Genomic DNA, 19,589 nt, shown 5'->3' on the forward strand with positions numbered 1-19,589 from the left:
ACAATGTGTGCAAAAGTTTCAATGCATTTTACGTGTTTCTGCTGGATTCCGCTATTGATAAGTTTTGTATACATTATTCTCTTGACTGTTTCTCAATCAGCATTAGATGTCATCTATGCTATGCAGTGTAACTGAAAGGAGTTAAAGCATTTATGCTATTGACTTCATTTATAATTATCCACACAATCCTATAACTCAAGTGAAATCTTTGGAAATTGAAAGCAAAACCAGATCCCTTCATCTCTTGCCAGCTCGAGGTGCTGAACTATAAACATGAAAGCTATTATATCTTCTGCTTATTTTTCTACTTCCATCTTTGCTTGGCTGTTCTATCACATTCTGATTATTGACATATAGAGTCACATGGCTTTTGGAGAAACACAAACATTCCACCATGACCCCCCCTTCCCCCAACACACACACACACACACACACTCTTACTTCTGTTCTGGATACTGAGATGGAATCCATTCTTTGACGGCAGAGATTTTTTTTAAAAAAAAAGTGGTTTTGGCGCATTTGCAAAACAATGCCCGTGGCCTGAATAAAGGGGAAAAAAGTGACAGCAAATAACTTAATCCTCAAAATAAAGGATAAGTCCAGTCTTTAAGTGGCCCCAGATTTAGAGCCTTTAACCGAAGGCGAAAATATTTCCCAGGGTTACCTTTTGCTCCCTCTCCCCTGGAGCCATCTTCACATAAATCAGCTTTAAAGGCAACGCCACCACCTCACTCTCTTCGCAGTTATTACCCATGCCATCTAAAAGGCTTAATGCTGTACATGTCCCTACTTGCTGCTCATTTTATGTTAAATTTTAAAAAAGAGAAAAAAAAAACAGGCTTGGTGCTTGTTTCTACCTTACATAATGCACACCCCACACCCATAGACAAAGCAGTCTTGAATAATCATCTTTTAGAGCTGGTGATTAAAGGTTATTTGCAATTTTAAACGCGTCATTTTTCGCCATTAGTTTGTCAGTTGTGCAACTATCTCGGTGAACAGCATCCTTGTGGTGCTCAAGCAGGGTTGCCTTGAAACGCCTTGGCAGCTCCCAGTGTGTTTTTGATGAGCACTTCAGATGTGCCCGTGCAAGAACTCGCTGTCACATTAAATGGACAGGTTGTGATGCCGTGCAGAAAATTCAGCCCACGAGACAGAGCTCACCCACTCCAACCCCCCCCCCCCCCCCCTCCTTTTCCTCCCTCCTTCCAACTCACTCTCCTCTGCTTCTTTTAAGACACATGTTTATAATTGTAGGTGCAACGATGAAATCAATTTGTGGTGATAACAGATTTCACATCATGTTATCCATATCTCATTGAGAAGGACCGCTGCGGAGACAGCTAAAAAGATTTTCTGTTCATGCATCATCAATATCTTCATTACACCAAAGATGAGAGTCAGCTTGGCTTTGGCATTTTTACGTTATGTGTCGTGACAGTGAAGCATCTTGCCAGTGTCTCTGACACGCTGGCTTTTTGTCTACGGCGTAATTTCGCTTTTGCAGATGTGCAGAAAGCAGCTTTGTGCTGTGCAGTGTGGAACTAGTTGTGATATGGCATTGGGTGACAACAAGGACAGAGTGAATCTCTGACCAAACAAACTGTTTATACTTGTGTCTACAGCAGCAGGCTAACTTCAGAAATCCCTCTCACTACACACTGTGTACATCGAAAACAGCCTAGCACTGAAAAGTACTGTAGCTCTTTTAAAACAGTCAACTGTGTTTCCTTCCTGTCTTTGAGCTCAAGCATGCTTCACCTGCATTTTGATTGGTGACAGAGACTCAGTTAGAACCCACAGAAGAAAATATGTTCGTAATGCTGTCCAGGCAGTTCAGTGGCACTGGCTTTCCAAACATGACCTTTAGGGACATGTCCGTGCCTGTGAAAACGTTTTAAAAATAGCTTAGATATAGCTTAGCTTTAATAACGGAGTGCAATACTGTTTACCGTCTTGCCCGATGAACGTAGGGAAGATTTCAGCTGAGCCCTTTAAGTGTATAATAGGGTATACATATTTGTCCGATTGTTAGAAGTATGCCGATGGAGCAGAACTAATTCGACTCGGAGAAATAAGATGGCTTAGTTCTGCTTGCACTTGGTAGAACAAACTTCTGCTGAGGTTGTCCTTACCACACGGCTTAAATGTCTGTGACTGTGAATATTTCTCTGCAAAGCAAACTTGTTGACACTGCAAGTTTTTTTTTTCTTCTTCTTTTTTTTTCTGAGTGAGTTCAGACCCAGCACCAGCTTTAGCGCTACTCTCTCGCTCTCTCCCTCTCACATGAAAACTCAAAGCGATCTGGTGTTTATCTTCGAGGGAAACCTGAGAAGTCCAAATAATTTAACACTTCAGAGCATCCCCTCCTCCTGGGGCCAGGGGCCATCTCTCCTCCGTTTATTTTGACTTGATGTAAGAAATTGACGGCAACATCCTGTGAGTTAATCCTCTGCAAATTGCCCTCACATTCAACAGCTCCAGCAACTTGTGTATAACAGCTGATGACTGGTACTGTAGGGTGGCTTCCTGTGTCGTTCCGTAGTAAAGTTTTGGACAGATTTGATCAGAGGTGAATACCCACCAGCAGCTTAATTTATTTTGAAGCGTAAGGGGTGGCTTTTTAGCTAATGAAGCTAATGATTAGCTTTCATTTGTTTATTTGTTTGGTTTGTCTCCATTCTGTGTTACATGCTGGCTTTGTGTGTGTGTGTGTGTGTGTGTGTGTGTGTGTGTGTGTGTGTGTGTGTGTTTGTACAGTATGTGTGTTTGAGAGAGAGAGGGAGAGAGATAAAATCATGTGTCCTGTGGTGTCTGTGATTATGCTCTTGCTCTTGTAGTCTACTCTCTCTCTCTCTCTCTCTCTCTCTCTCTCTCTCTCTCTCTTTCTCTCTCTCTCTCTCATGTCATCTCATCCTTTCTTACTCTCACGACTCTCACACCATCTGTGTTCTCTGTATATGAAAGAGAATGGTTGAACACAGTGCTTGAAATTGAAATAGACCAAAAGCAATATTTGCAGGGAAATGCTAATCTGACATGGCTGGCTCGTGACATATATGTGAATTTGCATACAGTATATGTGAAGTTTTATTGGTGGAATGTATATCGCTCTTATGTGTCACTGCCTGTTCGCATCACTCATCACACTGTGTTTGAATATTTCCTTGTGTATGTACTGTATGTTTGTATCGTCATCCGGTTGACTGTGTGTCTGTCTGTATGCATATGTACATGTATCTCACTCTCTGGTTGGCTCATTGTATGTGTGTTTGTGTGTGTGTGTGTGTGTGTGTGTGTGTGTGTGTGTGTGTGTGTGTGTGTGTTGCCCCTTTAAGACCATCTTTTCTTTCTCTTAAGTCATCTTCCTCATTCCTCATCAAACAGTAGCCAAAAGCCTCTCTAAAAAAGGCTATCGTGAGTCCTGATAATCTGGCCAAAGCCCACAGTTAAATTGCGATTTAGTGGTTGTTATCTTTACTTGCTTCTTGACTGTGTTCGTGTCATGGATGTGTGCATAACTGTCACTTTATCGTATCTTCCCACTTCCCATCTTTGCAAATTAGTCTGTCATGAACAAGAATTAATGGATGAATTTGATTATGACGAAGTCATAACCTTATAAACTACAATTAAACAAAAAGTGTGAATTTACCCGCGTCATACTAGCCTGGCATAGCCTTCCGTAAGCTTCCGCTCAATTTTCATTTCCCTTCACCATTACGTCTGGGTCTGATCCCGTTGAACTCGATTTCTCAGGATGCATTCCATACGGACCAATCAGTGAACGGGGGGGGATGGGGGGAGGAGGGTGTTAACGATGACGTCGAGCATATGCACGTTGTAGTCTCTATAGCTGTCACGACCAAACGTTAGCGATTGGGTAAAATCAGGCCCAATCGGTTCAAACTTCAACAGAGTTCATGCCTCCGCCTGAAATCGATTCTGAATGGAGTAGGTCCAGACCCTCTGTACGATAGTATGAGGGTTGAGTATGACCAGGCTAGCGTCATATCCTTTTGTGTTCAGACATACATTAACCCCCGTGACATCCAGACTTAGTACTAGGGGGCAGATAGGGTAAGGCCTGTGTGATGTCTAGGTCAAATAATGGCGGACAGTTGTGTTGTTCATACAAATAGCCCACCCGCGTGACATCTACAGTATATCATGTCCAAATTCCAGTCTATGTCTGAAAAGGGCTTCTGTGTGTCTGTGTTTGACACGTGCTTCCATGCACATCTGTGTGTGTGTTTGTGTGTGTGTGTGTGTGTGTGTGTGTGTGTGTGTGTGTGTGTGTGTGTGTGTGTGTGTGTGTGTGTGTGTGTGTGTGTGTGTCTGTGTGTCTGTGTGTGTGTGTGTGTGTGTGTGTGTGTGTTTGTGTTTGTGTGTGTGTGTGTGTGTGTGTATGTATGTAGTGTAGTGTGTTCATGTGTATATTTCATATACGTGTATCCCTCCACACACTGTATGTATGCGTGTGTGTGCGTTGTGTGCTTGTAAGATTTTATGTGTGTCACACTTCCCTATGCATCCTCCCTCCTCAGACCGCAGAACTCCAGCGGTGGCGGCGGCGGTGGTGGCGGTGGTGGCGGTGCCGGCGGTGTTGGTGGTGGCTCGGCGGCGGAGCGCGGACGTCTGGCCCTGCGTCTGCTACCGTGTGAGCTGGGCCTGACGCCGCGGAGGCACTGCTGTGCCCGGCTGCTGCAGCTCGGCCTCATTGTCCCGCTGGTGGCTTTGATGTGGTTCATACGGCTCTACCTGCATTACTGCAGCCAGTGGCTCTTCCTGCAGGCCATTGCAGTTCCTGTCAACAAGTGAGTGTCACTGCCTTTGATATCACTCCTCCCTCCTGATAGTCCTCTCTCCCTCTCTCTCACTCTCTCATTCTCTCTCCCTCCCTCTCTCTCTCTCTCTCTCTCTCTCTCTCTCTCTCTCTCTCTCTCTCTCTCTCTCTCTCTCTCTCTCTCTCTCTCTCCCTCTCTCTCTCTCTCTATCTATCTATCTTCTCCTCTCTTCTTTACTTTGTCTCTCTCTCCTCTGTTTTCTCTTTTTTTCCCACCTCATGTCTCTTGTCTTTCACCCCTGTCTTTTTATTCTGTCTGGTCAATTTACAGTCCAGACGACTATTGCTCGAGAGCATACTGTATGACATTAAAGAGGCTAAATGTGTGGCACGTACATGACTATATAAATTAATTAAATAAATATTGCTGAATACTCTGATTGGATATCAACAGAAAGTTCAACCAGAGTTCTACATTCTGTTGTGTACCGCCAAGTTAACAGGGTATTGCCAAGGTCTGTGCTGATGTTCATTTCACAGTGAGATGTGAGATTAAAAACTATTTGACGATCTTCTGACAATTGGTCGCTGGTGTTGGACTATGAACACCTACAGTACAGTGCCGTTATGACCGTCAACAACAATAGTCTTTGTTGAGGGACACTTGTCGCCTGGACTGGCCTTCAGATCCATACACCAGAACTGGTGCACTACACAAGCCCTTATGATCACTGCCACAGAATATTCACTGACTTGAGCATAGTATAGTCCCAAACACACACACACACATACAGTACACACACACACACACACACACACGCACACACACAAACACACATACTGTGCACATACACACACACACACACACACACACACACACACAAACACACACACACGCGCGCACACACACACACACGCACAGAGCCACACACTTAGACGTCCCAGACTTGCACACAGACTTCCAGATCAAACATCGGTGAGCTCCATCATCTGTAGAAAATCCTCCCCATTAGTCGTTTAATAAGCCTGCTCTAAAGCCATAATGACCCCACGTGGGACGCGCTCACTGATTTCAACCTGCCGTCCCTGTGGTTTCCCTCTCAGTGCGCATTATTTGGAAAGAATTTATTTTTATATCATTTAGTAGACAGCGTTTTTGTCCCTCCATAAACCCAGAGCATGATGCTGCGGTCTTGTAATATCGGGAATGCCGCATGTGGTGTTGATTTAATTTATCGCTTTCCAGAGTGGGTCTGTGAATATGCTTACAAACCCGATTTTACTGCACGGGGGAACAAACATGAGCATTAAATCATGGAAACTGACCTGACAGAGCGGCATAAAAATGCAGGGCAGGGAGGAATGGAGAGATGAAGGGGCAGGCAGAGAGAGAGAGAGAGAAAAAAGAGGAGAAAAGTAGTGTAAGTGGAGAGAGTGGATGGTGGGGTGGTGTGTGTGTGTGTGTGTGTGTGTGGGGGGGGGGGGGGTCACTGGCAGATGACAAGTTCCACATGTCTGTCCGTGCGTTCCCTTCAAGCTATTCTCTCTGGAATGGGCAGAGCTGGTGACCGGCATGCTTCGGTGATGGTCAGGGATAGGCGACGTGCTGACAGTGTGTGTGTGTGTGTGTGGGTGTGTGTGTGTATGTGTGCGTCTGTGTGTGTGTGTGTGTGTGTGTGTGTGTGTGTGTGTGTGTGTGTGTGTGTGTGTGTGTGTGTGTGTGTGTGTGTGTGTGTGTGCGCGAGTGTTTGTGTGTGTGTGTGTGTGTGTGTGTGTTTGTGCACGCGAGTGTGTGTGTGTGTGTGTGTGTTCATGCCTCCTGGTCATCAGTGGTCTATCTCACTCTCTCTCACTTTGCCCTACACTGCTCCAATCAACCCTCAGCATATAACACTCATACACACACACACACACACACACACACACACACACACACACACACACAGATTCTGTCTCTCACTCACATAAAGAGAGACAGAGCGTGGGAGGGAGAGACCACAATCACTTATTTTGCAAAATTCTGTTAGTAATAACTATCCTTAGGATAAATAGACATGTCCACCGTCAAAATGCGGTTCAGGAGCCAAGCTTACTGTATGAACCACATTGAATGTTTTCCTGACATGTGTTGATGTTACATTAAAAAATGAGTAAACAATTAATATTTCTAACGGTCTGATTATTTGCCATTGTCATTTTTGTCTTCATCCATATTTTAACAAAAACGTTTTTTTTTTTTTCTTTTCAAGAATTCATGTTATAAAAATATCACCTTTGTGGTAAGAACAGAACAGTTTAACAACATAATAGTTCAGACCTGCCTGGACTAGTTGGATATTCATAAGAACACCAGTGCATGGTCAGGATGAAGCGCCAACCAAATGAACCGCGTTGTGTTTAATGGACAGTGCAGTCCTTCTCTTCAGCAATTCACAAGGGAATTAATGACCACTAAAATGGACGTTGTTCATCCTGCCACAACCTGCAGCTGGTAGATTAAGAATTCCATGAGCCTTGATCTTAACTGAGAGGGTAGAGAACGTCAAAATCTCACCCACACAGGTTTTGAGTTTCACACTGTGTATTTAGCTTTTTATACCTAACAGCAGTGTAAAGACAAGCTAATATTGAATTGTTTAACAGGGTATCAATATCACTGTAAATTGAGATGTTTGATGTGAAGAGTGCGTGCGGTAAGTTATTTAAGTAATTATGGTTGAACAGGTTGCTTGTTGACACAAAATGCTGATAAGACATCTTCGCTCATCTTGCTGTTGTATTTGTATTTTCACAAGGAGGGACAAACAAACACATTTTTCTTTCTCTCTCTCTCTCTCTCTCTCTCTATATATATATATATGTTTTGTTACAATGATGCTTGTTTGTACAAAATTTGTAAACAAAAGAGCGGCTTAGCCCTCCAGCACTGTGCATACAGTAACATTACCCCCCCCACACACACACACACACACACAGGCACACACACACACACTTACTCTCTCCTTGACTCCCCAGATTCCAATTCCACGCTCACACAGTGGAGCTGGTCTACCAGAATTCTTTGCTTCATACCCGCGAGGAGCTGGCCATGGTAGTGCTTGGCCCTCTGACCTTGAACGCGGTTACGTTGCTTCTGCTGCTGATCAGATGGGCCTGTCAGCTGCTGTTTGCCTCACTGCCATCCTTCTTGTCAAAGTTTATCATGGCGCTGGCTGTGTGGACACTGCTCGACCCTCTGGCGGTCTTTGTAGTGGACGCCGTCCTGGGGGTAAGTCACTTAAAATAACTTGGACACTGGCGCCACTTTAAATAGAAGTTTCGCCGGATTATCTTGGCAAAGTGACTTTAGAATAAAAAAAAAAATAAAAAAAAAAAAGGAAAAACAAAAAAAAATGGATGAAGTGGAGAATAAATCAGCAAGGTTAGATTAGATACTTGGCTCTTGCCTTTTTTTTTTTTCCTCCGTAAGGATGGGTGATTATGTTTGAAAACTCTGTGCGTGACTCCCACAGATAGGGCGGAATTTAATATCACTTCAGCCATAGGAGATAAGGAGCTTCTAGCAGGGCACATTAATTACGTTTTGTGAATATATTTTTTTATGATATCTGTTAAGCTGCTCAGAGTTGATGCAGAACAAGAGAAAGAGTCCTGCATTAGGCTATTTTCTATCAGGTTTTTGCTCATAAATGTGAAGTGTTAACGGGGTTTAATATAATTTACAAATTGAATATTGCAATTAAGTTCTGATTAATGTCATTTCCATGACATTTTCAACTTATAGACGTCAGTATATGTCACATACATTTGCGAATAGCATATCAAACTATTTTGAGCTAAAGTGTTAAGCAAAGACGAAGCAAAAGTCTACCTGAACATCCCATGCCACTACCACTGTGTGTGTGTGTGTGTGTGTGTGTGTGTGTGTGTGTGTGTGTGTGTGTGTGTGTGTGTTATGCCTTTTATATTGCATATTTATATTGTACCTGTATGGCGTGGTATGGTATGTGTGTGTGTGTGTGTGTGTGTGTGTGTGTGTGTGTGTGTGTGTGTGTGTGTGTGTGTGTGGTGTGTGTGTGTGTGTGTGTGTGGTACTTGTGTGGTGGTACCTTCTGTGTGTGGGTCCATCTGTTTTCATCTGTGCGTGTGTGTGTGTGTGTGTGTGTGTGTGTGTGTGTGTGTATGTGTCTCTCTGTCTCTGGCAGCGTTTGGCCTACAGTGCCGAGCACCCAGTGGGTGATGCTGCCAAGCTCTACTGGCACCTCCTCAAGACGGAGCAGTCAGGGGCAGCGGGCATCATCGTCACCCTCTTCCTGTATGCCGTCCACTTCCTGCTCTCCCTCACCATCCTCTACATATACTTCATCAGGTGAGCTCTTCACAGGTGTACACAAACTGGCATACTTGTGCACTACCGTAATTTTCCAACTATTAGCCGTGGCATACACATTGATTTTGCTAAATTTCTTCAGGTATGAGGTTGATACACAGGGGCCGTTACTGTAATATGGTGACATTATTTCGGTTTTGTTTATTTTAACTTGAATAAAACACAGCCCTGCGCCTTATACAGAATGTGGCTAATACACTGGAAATTACTGTAACGTGTACACTTGCACTTTATTAGGTAAGCTTCTGTTAAGCCTGACAAACTAGTGTCCACCCAGCACAGAGCAATACGAAGGTCAAAATATCACATTTCTGCTCCAAGGGTGCAGTCCAATAACAGGATGTTTCGCAGTGCCCTGCGTCAGCATATGTGATCTTGTGTTATTGAGATGTCTTGTACTGTATGCTCTCAGTAAGCTCAATCTCCACCCCGCATGTCCCCATCGATGTTCCTGGAAGCCCTTTCTCTATTCCACTACGGTAAGACCTCCTTCGCTGTCATTTTGCTCTTTCCTGTCAAACTTGGGGAGTCCCGTACACCCCCCCACCCCCCCCCCCCCATCACAACCCCACCCGACCTTCCTGGTGGCTGAAACGTGTCACAACACAGCAGCCAGCAGCGTGCGAGGCGGGGCGCAGAGACTACCCAGAATTAAGAATTATCGCTGGGTATTTTTGGGACTGGAGTAGCCGTGGGGAATGCTCTGCCAATGAGGTGACGCGTCTGTGTTCTGTCCACGAGCTAGCACACATCATGCATGTGAATGCGCCTCGTCGGGAGTTCGCGCTTCCTCGGTGGCTGCCAAGACAGCAGTGATCTAATCACTGTTGAAAACAAACAGTTTTAAAAAATTGTCTTCTGAGGGTGTTGTTTTGATTACATGAACATGATCTGAACTTTTTTTTTCTAGCATCTCTGCTGGTAGTATATTGTATGGGAATGTGATGCTATATCTGGATGATGGTAGATGCTTGTCACTCATGAGGTCATAATTGATGTGGCATGTCAGGTTGGTAGTCTGACATGAAGAATGGATTTAACCAGCAGCAGCATCCATTTAAGTGTCACGTTAATTGGCAAATTGTTTGCTATATTTTGCTGAATGTTTATCTTTCACTGATATCATATTTTGTTTCTAAATCAAATTGCTTATAATATATACAGTATATATACATACAGTATATATATTGCAACTGTAGCAGTTGTGTCATAACGCTGGAGGAAACTCATCTGATTGGTCTGACTGATAGCATACAGGCTGTATAGTCTCCATATCCTCCATAGTAATGACACATTTTTATGCAACGTGTAATTTTTTGTAGCTCATGACCATGAAAAATGAAATAAGAAAAAAAAAGAAATGAGATCAATGAGGGTGCAAATTGTAGCAAAGCCCTTATTGAATTAATCGCTTTGTGGAATCGGGAGTAAGGGAAAGGAGGCTACCATCTCATTTTGGGTAAGCTCCACTTATCAGGCCTTCTTCTAAATGGGCAATATTAAAACAGCAGCGAGGAATAATGACTTCTGCCACTCACATCCGTGTGGATGGAAGCGAATGTAGGCCAGCAGGCTGTGGAGGGTTGATAATTTTATGGGTTACAAATTCCTATTGGCTGACAGAGGAGTGGTACTGACATAGCCCATGACCTATTTCTAAAATAGAGCCCGAGGCTATATGTATAGATAGAATGAACTGTTATCCTTTTTTAATTACATTTTAGGCAGCCCTGATTCATTTGCAGCAAAATATTTGACTGATCCCCCCCTTCTTCATTTCTTTTATTATTATTTTATTTTTTATTTTTTTTTTACACTTTTTTTGTAATACCTTTTTAAAAAGTCACAAATAGAAGAAAAACCTGCTAAAGGATCAGTGGCAAGGGTGTTGCGCCAAATTATTGCAAGGTAAATGAGATGAGGCGAGAAGAGACAAGAGACAAGGGAGGAGGCAGAGAGAAAGAGTGAAAGAGGCTGAGAAAAAAAAAGATTTTGTAGAAAAAAAAGAGATCCTCCATTTTGTAAGGGTATTGAAGCGAGACTGGTCTCCCCAGCCTTTTGAGTGGGGTTGGATCCAGCAGACCGTGCCACATTCACCAGGCTTTGGGGCTGAGAGAGAGAGAGAGAGAGAGAGAGAAAGAGAAAGAGAGAGAAGAGAGAGGAACATGAGCTCCTCACAGTGGGCCTGCTCACATTCATGATCCCCAAACTCTGAGAAAAGGGGCTCCATGGAAGATGAACTGTGAGACAGCATACTGTATCTGACACTTTTATGTGAGACGTATACAGTATTTGTTTGTTTGTTTGTGTGTTTGTTTGCACTAACCAGTTGTCAACATGAGTGCAATTCCATACTGTAGATTTTATATTCAGAATGTGCTTTTAAAATCATTTCACTCTTTTGATAGCAAGCATATTTTTGTTTTGTATGAATGATTGTTCTTTATAGCCATGCCTTTTCAGTTCCATTGCTTTAAAAGGTATAAACTTTGAAGCAGGCCCAAGTCTGTTTCTCTTATATGTATAAGTAGTGAATGAACTAAACATGTTTCTCTCTCTCTCTCTGTGTGTGTGTGTGTGTGTGTGTGTGGGTGGGTGTGGTTTGTGTGATGTACGTGTGTGTGTGTGTGTGTGTGTGTGTGTGTGTGTGTGTGTGTGTGTGTGTGTGTGTGTGTGTGTGTGATGTACGTGTGTGTATGTGTGTGTGTGTGTGTGTGTGTGTGTGTGTGTGTGTGTGTGTGGAGTGTGTGTGGAGTGTGTGTGTATACTCTAGCCAAAGAGGCATCAGTTAGAGCTCTCCCCATGGCACTCAGGGAGATGCTTAGCAGCAGGCTTCACAGAGCATGTATCTTAAAAGCCTGCATCACTGATGCACACTTTATTTGAGACTTGATTACCCTTTGACTGTGGAGATTCCCCATGTTAGCCATGTTGTCAACAGGGCGCCTAGTTTTGAAGAGAGGCTAACGCATCTGTGTTACGGGTGGTTGAGATGCATGTCGTTGATCCGTGCCGGCTGAGAAGAAAAGTGTCTTCTGATGTGCAACAGACATCAAGACGCTGATCGATACTGAAGCTTGAGTGGTTGTATGACTCAATCCCAGCTCATGAAATGGTTTGCTCAGTTTAAACATTTGGTCTCGTAGCAGCTAAGGAAGTCTCTTAGATCTCAGATTGAAGTCTGATTCGATATTTTAAAACAACAACAACAAAAAAAACTCCCACTCATGTATGACCCTCATATGTTTATTCATCTTTCTACAATTCAATTTTTTTTCTGATATGTGTAGATACAATTTAGATTGCAAAATACAAAATGTGGTTGAGACCATGAATTTGCACCCATAGCCAACCAAGCATGGCTATGGATGCTTCTTGTAGGATCTGGGACAGAAAGTCCACCATCAGATAGCATTAAAAAGCGGGAGAGCCCTCTTTCTCTCCTTTACTGCTCATCAAAAATGAGGCTTGGAAATAAAGGTCAGCACTCCTATTAGGAGGTTAATAATTGTGACAGCCATTGGACTGAAATACAACACTAAAACTAACCAGGAAACCAAGGTCCACTCAAAAGAAAAAGTTGGGGCCTCAAGAGTTAGTTTGACCTTCAAAGTCTGAAAGGATTTGATTCAGCGATTTGGAAGCTTGGTGTTAAGTGTACAAAATTGCTCAGCGAGACAATTTCACCGGTATGTTAAGAGGGAGATAACATTGGTTTTGCCTCTTTAGCAATTTCAGTGGTGGGGGGTGGTAGTTATGCCCAATTAGTGTTTGTTCCAAACGACTCACAGGCGTCAGTTTAACACAATCCGATCATCACAACCGATCCCTCCCAATTACACAGCAACCGGCCTCAAATAAAGAAGCAATCTGTTTTCTCCTCTCTCCTCCATTTCTTCAGGCTCCACAACGATGGCCGTGTCTTGGACGTTTACCAACGCCTCCACAGTCCTGAAGGGTCTTTCTTCGTCCCTCAAGATCTGGAAGTGTCCAATCAGGAGCTGAACTACATCATCAAGAAAGCTGAGCAGTGGAGGGGATTCAATGGGGAAAGGCGCAAGGTAAGGACCCCCTCCACCCTCCCTTCCATCTGTTTTCCATGATAACCCATATTTCTCTCACTGTAAACATGTCTTGGGATGCTCTTTTAGATGGATGTTTCTACTCCGTACATTTGATTAAGACAGTTGGATTTGTTTGGATATACAACTCTTGGAAGTATTCACTATGATGTGTAGCCAACCCAAGAGAGTTTCTTTGGGACTTCAGATATGTACAGTACTGTATCAGCAAAACATTTAGCCATCAAATCACTATTTACTTATTCATTAAATAGCCAAACTGTATGTTCACATTTGATCTTTTTTGTATTTAGTTACATTTGAGAAAGTGAAGAATCTCAGAGGTCATTAGTTCAGTCTAATTAGTACCACATAATTACCAAAATACACACAGTTAGTGGTGGCTTTATGAATGTGTGTCAGTTTCCCATAAAACTTTTAACGCTCAATGCAACATATTTATGAATACCCATCACCCATTCAGGCTCTTAGAAAACACACACTTCTGATGTTAGATCAATCAAGTTGAAAAAGAGAATATTAGAAATAATGTAGCTTGTTAAAGAGTAAAGTTTAGTGAAAGTAAGCCGTGTTACCAAATATTCTTGAATACTACAGTAACATCCATTTAATCATCTGGTCTTGGTTGTGTAACACAGTCATTTGGCGATGATGCTTCTGGAATGTTTTCGCCACATATTTGACCAGTCCCAAAGGCCCACTCCTTTGCAGAATAGAGCCCCTACTTCAGTGCTTTCAGCAGTGGGAAGCAGCAACTCTTAAATTGGATGAAGTTGTTTACTGTAGCAAAATTGAACTTAACTATTTCATGGACAACTTTCAAAAGGAATAGCCCTTGAAGTTTCCGATTAAGGATACGGCTCATTTGGCTGATATCCTCTCAGAGTTGTCCCCCACATCTTAATCATTCCCACATAACTGTACTTTCACCGTATTACAACAATCAGTGCTTACTTCATATTGTCCCTAATTTGCCTTTATTAAACTGATAAAACACTAACACATTACACACATTTGCCCGTGTGATGAGAATTTAGGGTTATTGCATCTTATGATTTTTACATTATTCAGGCAGGCAATTTTTCATTTAAATAAGATAGGCTCTGCCATTATTTCATAATTATTGTAGCAATTTTTTCCATGCAAAAGAGGGTCACTTTCCTAACTCAGCAAAGACATATCCCTATTAAACTAATTTGCCTACATGCAAATTTTTGTCATTTTTCCCTCATTAACTATTTATCATTAGACATGAAAAAAAAAATGTATTCATGAAAGCATGGAGAGCAGAGCTGAAACTAATATTTTGCAACTCTAATGATTTTTTGCATCCTTAATTAGATAGAATAAGGTTGATATGATTAGGTCAGGATGTAGTGGTTTTCATTAAAAATACATTTCAGAAACTGTATTCCAAATGTGCCCTTGCAATTAAATAATGAGTCTGACGAACTCCTTATTACGGACCCAATTAATATAGGAGAGAAAGGCGTAATTTTCATAACAATGGGCCACAAGGCTTTCATTAACCAAAGGAGGAGGGGGAAAAGAATTAGGAGAAAAACAATAGCTGCACTTACTCCGACGGTGAAGGTCGTTACCACCTTCCCAACCTGTGTTCTTGTCAACCTGTGCAGACAAAACAAGAGTTGTGATCAAACAGCAGCACAATGTTTTGTCTCCAAAGTCAACCAGGGTCACATACTGTATCAAGTAGTACTATGGCTGACAAGTTGTTGCCAATCATTATTTTCGTGGTTAGCAACATACCCTAGTGTTGGAAATCGAGTCTTTCTATATTTACAAGGGAGTCAGTTTCATGCATTCACCAAGGAGAAAAGTGTATGATGTTTGACGCAAGTGCTCGGTTTATTCCATAATGGATGACTGTAGTATTTCCTCCCCATTGGCCTGAGACCATGAGCAGGTGAGGTGTACAAAGGCATGCATGTGGTTTGTTGATTAGAGTGTTATGTGGAACAAGCTCCTTTTAAAGAGGTTTGTATTTAAACTCGGCCTGTGCTTGTTTATAGTCTTAGCTTCATACTGGACTGCAAGAACACCTCTATATACTTTAAAGAAAGCAGCTCTTTAACCATCCTGGAAGTACAAAGTAAATACTGTAGCATGTACAGAAGATGAACGAGACGACCCTACATGTGTATTTCTGCAAAACATTTTGGAACGTGATCTGAAGTTTGAAGTTTCGTGGCTATATATATACTTTGTCCTTTGTTTCCTTAAGCCTCTACATATGTGGCGGAAATGAGAGTAGTTGAGCGCACAACATGTGCTGGAAGTATTATATTCTCATCCTGCGATATCTCCTATTTCTTGAGCCTGATGCGTTTGTTTCCCTCAAGCAGAAGAACAATAAAATAGAAAAAGAAGGATTCTACATTCAATAACAAATCTCCAAATGGCCTATTATTATCAAACTTGTAATTTTCACAGGGCAGCCATAAATCCTAATCTGATTGTTCTTTTTCCTTCTCCAATTAACTTTATATTACAGCTCACTTTCTTCCAGGCCATATGATGAGTGTTGTTACTGGTAGCTTTAACATCCCATCAAGCGCTGTTGAAAAAGAACGACTTGTAATAATATTGTCCATTTATCTGTCAAGTCCTATAATGTGTTTTTTTCCGACACAATTGTTGGCATATCTTTGTGTCTGTGGCGACTGAAACATATTTCTAATGTGCCACTGAATGCCTTCTGGAGTCGTGTGTAGTTAAATTGAAATGAATCTGCTTCTCGTTTAGGTTGGGAGGGACACAAGTCGAGGTGATCTATGCAACCTGTGTCGTTTTTAGCTTTCACAACTTGTGTTCGGCATGAAGTGCTGAGCTTAAGCGAAAAGAGTTGAGGGTACCAAATCATACAGGGTCCCTGTAATGAGCACATTAATTATGTAGAGGCAGTGATGCAGATGGACCTAATTAATTGTCTGCCATCACCCCCTTGATTACTGTACCTGGAAGGGAGGTGTTCATTGCTGTAATACTTAAGCAGGTATGCAAACTGTTTTGTCAGAGGGCCGTGACAGTGACGGAAGAGGGGGCTGGTTAGCGGTAATCTTCTCCGTAATTCACGAGAAGTTTGGGTGACATTGCGTTAATGGGAGCCCGTTGGCCTTGGAGATGTTTTCGCAATGGAGATCGCGTTGAGATTTGTGTGGCGCTGAGCCGTTTGTCTCCCCACCGCTGCTCCTGCCGCCGCCGCCACGTGTCTCCGTAATGTGTAACCACGGGGCAAAATTTGGGAACACCCAAGGTGCTTCGATTAAAAAAAAAAAAAAAAAAACAACTGACAGGCGGCAAACCTGTCGCGGGGGGCATAAGACAGGGGAGGGGGTGGGTCTCACAGATTGGGACTCTAATGATGTGCAGGCTGTGCCCCCCCCCCCCCCCCCCCCAAGTCGTCTCTGCTCTCTATTTCATTTCCTATCTCTCCTTCCATCCCTCTTTCCTTCCTTCCTTCTTTTGTTTCCCTCCCCTTACTCATCAGACCTGTTGTCTGTGGAGGCTACAATGGACAGTAAAACTCTATTATCAGTCCATGTTTTAAATGCTAACATCATTAGCAATTTTAAACATGTTTATTTCACTTCATACAGAAACCATTTATTTCCATCTAAATCTGACCTGTAGGCAATGGATATGTTTCCACACGGTCTTTTCTTATCATTACCTGTGTAGTTAGTTGAGGTAGCAAAGGTATTATGGTTGTAAACTATTTATCAGTTTAATTCAATACAAGCTAATTTATTATCAGTAGTACAATGAGCAGGCACTGCATCAAGAAAACAGTGACTGTGGCTTCACCAAGCAGTGGAGGAGATAGAGTAGGAGGTATATAGAGAGAAGCATAAAATACAGATAAAAACAAAAACGTACAGTACAATTGTACATTATGCAGGTAGATTCCCACCTGTACTTACACATTCACTCTGGAGGTTCGTCGCTGTGGAGTACTTGTGTGGACCTGTAGCATTATGCTAACTCTCCAAGAGAGTGATTCCCTATGAGTGACTCCATCACCACCATGGGAGACCTTTTCCAGGAGGGCTCACACCCCTTGACGGGAAGGCCCTGTCAGGGGAAACAATGGTCCCTAAACGCCCCCATGGACAACAGGAACCCAAAACAGGAACACAAACACAGGGGTTGGACTGCTCCCCCTTACCCCAATACAGAGGGGGTCAAGGGAGGATGGCACCTGCCTCACCCATCAACCTCACACACACACACACACACACTCTCTCTCTCTCTCACACACACACAAACACACACATGCACACACTCTATCACACACATACATACACACGCACACACACACACACACACACACACACACACACACACACACACACACACACACACACACACACACACACACACACACACACAATCCAATCCTGCTGTGTGTGTGTTTGTGGCTGTGTGTTGGAGGGGGGGTTGCAGTCGTGTGCGGACACATTAGGACCGGGAGCAGCTTCTTCAATTACAGGGGGCTATTAGTGGACAGTGCAGTAAGCCTGAATGGCATGGCCCGGGGCTACAGGCATGGGAAGAGCCGCGGCTGCATTAGGGAGCTCAATATGAGATTTGACTGCGAAGGGGACATGCCTGGGTTGGTGAAAAGGTCACAGAGTTTTTGGTGGGCAGTAATGTGTGAAAGCTGTGATGGCGGACCATCACAAATGGGCGGGGGGGGGTGAGTGTGGAGGTGGGGGGGTTATGGGCTGTAACCCCCCCCCCATCTGTGACCTCACTGTCCACACCCTTGCCCTCCCTTCCTCAGGTCAAAGCAGACCTGTCGGCCTTTGTTAGCACCTCAGTGACCTGCGGGCCATCCACAGGGCAAACCATCCACGGAGGTCACAGGTGATGAAATTTTCTCGCCACGTTGTTGGAAATAAGACTTTACATTGCCTTTACGTCAGGGGTCGATCGAGTGTGTTGTTGATATGGATGGAGCTGCATTCAAATACTTCATGTAATAGTATATTGCTGCTCTTTGGAAAGAGTGACTCAATGTGGATTGTTGTTCACTGTACACACCCATTGTTTGGAAAAAAAACCCTGAATATCTGAGAAAAAAGTATCAAAATCTGTTCATTAATGTTAACACAATAACATCTGTTCTGCATAAACATGCAGTGGGTATTGGGTTCACTACATGGAGTTTTATATAGAAACTCCACTAAACTACCACTTGTGCAAGGTCGTATTACAGCCTGTTTCATTTAAGGATCATAATCTCTCATCTCAAAGAAAATATAGATTACAGAAGGTACATCTGATGGCTACAGATATGCCTTTAGCAGGTGCAATGTAGCACGTTCATGGGATTATATGTACATATAATTACAGGGGGTGTCAGGGGCTTGCCCAGTGTGTCCCTCACAATTTTAATCCAGGAACAGGATATTGCTGTAAAACTCTCTCTATCTCAGTTGTTCAGGGCTGGCTGAGGATAGGGCTTGCACTGAGATCAGGTTGGTGCTTTTAGCATTATAATGATAATCAGGTTAGCCTCGGGAGGTTCTGATCCGAGATCAGAATTTAGTGGGATTTCATCCTTTCCTTCTCCACACCCGAGTCCTGGAGAGAAGCCAGCAGCGCAGAGGAAGTGTCCTTTGATTCGCAACGGGCCTCGTGAGTGTCACATGCGGAGAAGAATGAAAATATCGTTCAACTGATTGTTTTCCCGACGTGATGTTTTCATTTTTTTCTCTTCTCTTCCCTTCTTCTTCTTCTTCCTTTTGTTGTTCTTCTTCTTCTTCTCCCTCTCCTTTTCTCCGTTTTCTTTTTTCTTTTCTTTCATTCCATTCTCATAACTTGTGCCGCGAAAAAGGGGACGGGGACGATGGGACTTTTCTTTTAATTTCATCGTAATATGTTGCATGCCTTGTCAGCTGTCAAAACACATCCAGCTGGAAGCCACAAAATTGGGTCCACATGTGTCTCAGAGCAAAGGCCTGCTCTCTTGCACCCTGTCTCCTATGGATTCCCGGTGCTTTTCACTTGCCATCCGTAATGCAAAACAGAAGGTACAAATTGGACTGTTGGCCAGTAAGTGAGCAGTTCTTTAGTGGCTCGCCGAGCAAATGAGATTTTTTTTTCCCTTTTTTAAGAGAATATATCTCGCTCCCTGTGTTTTCCTTCCTCCAAAACCCCCACTCCACCCCACCCCCCACACTTTCCTTTTTTTTTTTTTTTGATGCAGCTGATGCAACTACATCCACTTGGGCTCAAATTCTTTGCGAAGGGGAAATGATGTTTAACTAATGGCGGCTGACAAAGAGGTAAATGCAGTGGATTG

The 19,589-nt window shown here is 43.1% G+C and overlaps 1 protein-coding gene across 1 annotated transcript in view; it reads left to right on the forward strand.

The window, feature by feature from the left end:
* Nucleotides 1-7,988: 7,988 nt before the first annotated feature.
* Nucleotides 7,989-19,589, forward strand: part of ofcc1 (orofacial cleft 1 candidate 1) — a 62,600-nt gene continuing 50,999 nt past the window's right edge. The window contains exons 1-3 of the mRNA XM_062521914.1: nucleotides 7,989-8,054; nucleotides 8,992-9,155; nucleotides 13,078-13,237. Coding sequence (XP_062377898.1) covers nucleotides 7,989-8,054; nucleotides 8,992-9,155; nucleotides 13,078-13,237 — 390 coding nt within the window. The remainder of the gene's footprint in view (nucleotides 8,055-8,991; nucleotides 9,156-13,077; nucleotides 13,238-19,589) is intronic.

Source organism: Sardina pilchardus, chromosome 19 (assembly GCF_963854185.1).
Source record: "Sardina pilchardus chromosome 19, fSarPil1.1, whole genome shotgun sequence".
In the NCBI taxonomy this organism is placed as follows: Eukaryota; Metazoa; Chordata; class Actinopteri; order Clupeiformes; family Clupeidae; genus Sardina; species Sardina pilchardus.